At 31.8% G+C, this 4,093-nt stretch overlaps 1 protein-coding gene across 1 annotated transcript; it reads left to right on the forward strand.

Annotated features, from left to right (window-relative positions):
* Positions 1-2,329: 2,329 nt before the first annotated feature.
* Positions 2,330-3,769, forward strand: LOC114286931 (uncharacterized). Its single transcript, XM_028230161.2, has 2 exons — positions 2,330-2,581; positions 2,733-3,769. Exons 1-2 carry the CDS (start codon positions 2,375-2,377, stop codon positions 3,186-3,188), a joined length of 663 nt encoding a protein of 220 aa, XP_028085962.2. The 5' UTR covers positions 2,330-2,374; the 3' UTR covers positions 3,189-3,769.
* Positions 3,770-4,093: the final 324 nt, after the last annotated feature.

Raw genomic sequence — 4,093 nt, forward strand, 5'->3', positions numbered from 1 at the left:
ATTATTAACAAGATCGTTATAATTTATAAATATAAGTTTTGTTAACGAATGTATTAAAAACATTAGTTAACAAAATTTAAATTAGTTATACTTTCATAACAAAATAATATATAATTATTTCAAACTTGTTAGTTATCATCAAACAACTAGAGACAAGTTCATATTTTTGAAGTTCCTATTGTGGGCCCAAAGATCAGTGAATCTTGACTATTGATTAATAATTTTGGAAAATATTCTAATTATTTTATTTTTGGGGGTTTGTAGACTACTGTTAAGAAAAAAGTTGAGAGTTTATAATTATTTTATAGTTCATATTCTAATTATTTTATTTTATATGTATATACATTGATATAGTTGCTCAAACACACACACATATATATATATATATATATATATATATATATATATATATATATATATACAAGAACAAAAAGAGTTGGTTGGACTTTACTATGGAAGCTTTAAAGAGGAGTTTGGAGCCATGGAGTAATTGAAAAGCCAACTTCACTTGAAGATCACGTCATGGAGACGGTGGGCCCTTTTAATTCTAGTTTTAATGTTTGCCGGATTAGATTGGGGGAAATACATCCAGCAGATAGAAATTTTTTTATTTTTTTATTTACAAATATGAAGGTATAAGTGACATTTGTATCTTACAATTTTTCATTGGGAAATTTGGCTATAAATTCCTTTTACCTTCCTTTCATTGTTAGAAGGATTAAGAAAAAAATTATACTTTCTAAACCCCCTCATAATTATAAAATCTTGCATAAATGACAAAATTTATTATTTAAATATTTTATCAGACTATTATACCCTCACATATACACAATCCAGATACAAAATTTATCTTCTCTCTCGTCTCTCACTTCTAACCCTAGCTCCCTCCATGGCCGGAGCTGTGTCAGTCCTAAGCTCCGACGATCTCTCTCTGCATCTTCTCAACTCTCCTCCTTCAATTCTCCTTCAACTGTTCATCTTCTATCTCGTCTCTCTTTTCTAATCCTAGCTTCCTCCATGGCCGGAACTGTGGAGAACTTGCAAATCGTGCTGATACATACATATATATATATATATACATATATATATATATATATATATGTGTGTGTTTGTGTGTTTTGAGATTTGAATTCGAATATATATGTGTTTTGAGATTTGAATTCGAATATATATATATCTACATATTCCGATCTGTAATATATATATATATATATCTATATATATGTGTGTGTTTGTGTATTTTGATATTTGAATTCGAATATATAGATTTTTGAAAGCTCAAAGTTTTAAAAATCTGAAAAATCTGAAGAATCGGAGTATGAAAAATTGAGATTTCTCTAAAATTTTCAGATTATAGGCCTGATTCAAGGATTATAGACATGATTCAATGTTTTTCAAAGTAAACATCAATTAATTCAAGGATTATAGGCCTGATTCAAAGATCAAAGCTCAAAGTTCCATCGATTTTTCAGAGTAAACATCAAATTTCATTTGATAGAACCAGAGTAAAATTTTACTCTGGTTCTATTGCTCTGTTTTTTTCATTTGACAGAACCAGAGTAAAATTTTATTTTTATACAGAGTAAAATTTTACTTTTAGTTTCAGAGTCTTACAGTTTACCTATTTTTCAGAGTAAAATTTTACTTTTATACAGAGTAAAATTTTACTTTTAGTTTCATAGTGTAAAATTTTACTCTCATTCATAGTAAAATTTTACTTTTATACAAAGTAAAATTTTACTTTCATACAGAGTAAAATTTTACTTTTAGTTTCACAATGTAAAATTTTACTTTTATACATAGTAAAATTTTACTTTCATACAGAGTAAAATTTTACTTTCAACTCTGAAATATATAGTGAAGATGACTTAATATGAGAGCTGATAGATATGAGAGTAATATAGTAAAAGAAATAAGTTTTAAAATATTAGGAGATTTTGAAAGTACTTATATAATTCTTGTCCGACAAATTAGATAGTGAGGGGGTTATCACCAAATCCCCCTTTTTCATTTGTATCTTATCATAGAATGATTTGCATCATGCATTTTTAAAACAAAATAAAATTCAGTGATCTCAGAATATAAATACGTGATATTCTATAATATTGTGATTGGTGGAGAAAATAAAAAGATAAATATTACATTGAGTACTTGGAGAATATGATGAGACATATTAAATAATGATTACTTATAGAATACGGTCACATGATACTCCAACAACATTCTATAATTTCCCCCTCACGGGCCTACAGGACCCTTTCCCTTACCTGCTGCCCATTAATAATCTCTCTCTCTCTCGCTTCCTATATAACCACCCGTTTCACCATTTGATCACAATTCACAGAGAGATAGTGGTGATCTTTTGAATTCAAGCATGGTTTCCTTTCATAAACACCTCTCACCAACTCAAAGAAAGACAATCACAGAGTTGGACAATTTAACAAAGAAGAGAAAATATAGGGAAGATCCACAAGTTGATGAAGAGGTTTTCCATAACCCAATCTCCAAATCCATATTCGATACGGAGCTCAACCTCGAGACTCCATTGCCTTTGGAGTGGCAACAATGCCTCAATATCAAGGTATACACTAATCCATTCTTTTAAATAACAGTATCAGTATACGAATCAGTATTAACAATATTATCATACACGATAAACTATTATTGTTTTACTTATGTGAGAATTATTAAGCACGATTAAGACCTCATTGTTTTTCTTGTTTGGTGTGCAGTCTGGTGAGATACACTATTACAATGTGAGGACTCAAAAGAGAACATCAAATGATCCAAGGATGAGCCCAGAGCTACCAAGTAGTCCAGGTGGTCACATGAGCTTAGACCTCGAGCTCAACCTACCATGTGGATCACCAACTACAAAGAATCTCATCGGTGACAATTTTGACAAGAATAATTCAGGTAGCTCCTCCTATAATTCTGGTGAGGCGTTTCTGAATTGCAGCGAAAACAAGAAGAAGAATTCAGGGGGTTTAAACCGGTGTCCATCGTGGTTGGCATTTGAATTGGGGGATCAGAGTCAGACAGAGATGATAACTAGAGTGTGCAACAAGTGTTATATGTTGGTGATGATGTGTAAGTCTTCTCCGGCTTGCCCTAACTGCAAATTTATGCACCCACCAGACCAAAGCCCTCCTAACCTATTCAAGCGAAGGTTTAGCCTCTTATGTTAGAGAGATTGGTGGTGTTTTAGAATGGTATTTGGAGGCGGTATTTTGTGTAATGGATATAACACAGTGGTATATATGCCTCTCTCTCTACCAGGCACTTGTGGAGTACACACACTAATAGAGCTCGCGTGTATGTGAGAAAGAGTGTCACTGTAGTGTACTCATTACACAAAACACAAAGTCGTAGTATTTGGTAATACAAATGCAGAAGTTTTCACCATGGTGACTATCTCAACTATCAAGCTAATTTCCTGCCTTGAACCCTTGAAAGCTCCCTAGCTAGTCGGTTAACTTTGTTCTGCTTTTCCTTGTGATGAGAGAGTGAGAGAGAGAGATGGATGTAAATTATCTATAATTTGGCTCTTTAAGGGTTTTTTTTTTTTTTTTTTTTCGCTTCATATATAAGTGCTCTGCAAATTATGGTGGCCAAAAGGGTACTACTAGTACTACCCTATTCCACCTGAGTAATATTTGATATGAGTCCTTTATATGAAGGTGATGCAACAGGAATGAATTTCTGTAGCAATGTCCAAAGTTTTTTCAATATCTGCTAGACCTTCAAATTATGGTTATTTGCATGACTACATGACTGAATCCTGTGTATGTGTTTGTGTTTCTGCCCTGCTCAAATTTTGTATTGTTTTGTATCACAAGATAGTCATTGTTTGAATGTTTTTCTTAACAATATTTTTAAATAAAAAAAAATAAAAAAGTCTTGCATAAACAGTAAACTAATAATTAAAAAATGAATGACATTGCAATATTTGTACTTAGTTTTTCAATTTTTGGATAGCGTTGCCACCAAATGAAAGGACAAGTCTTGAAGCCTTCAACCCATGGAGAGCTCTTCAGAATTATGGGCGTGTTTGAAATGATCTTCGTTTGATGGAGACTCGTAATAATATAAG

The sequence above is a fragment of the Camellia sinensis genome, chromosome 3 (assembly GCF_055761805.1).
Source record: "Camellia sinensis isolate YWXY chromosome 3, ASM5576180v1, whole genome shotgun sequence".
In the NCBI taxonomy this organism is placed as follows: domain Eukaryota; kingdom Viridiplantae; phylum Streptophyta; class Magnoliopsida; order Ericales; family Theaceae; genus Camellia; species Camellia sinensis.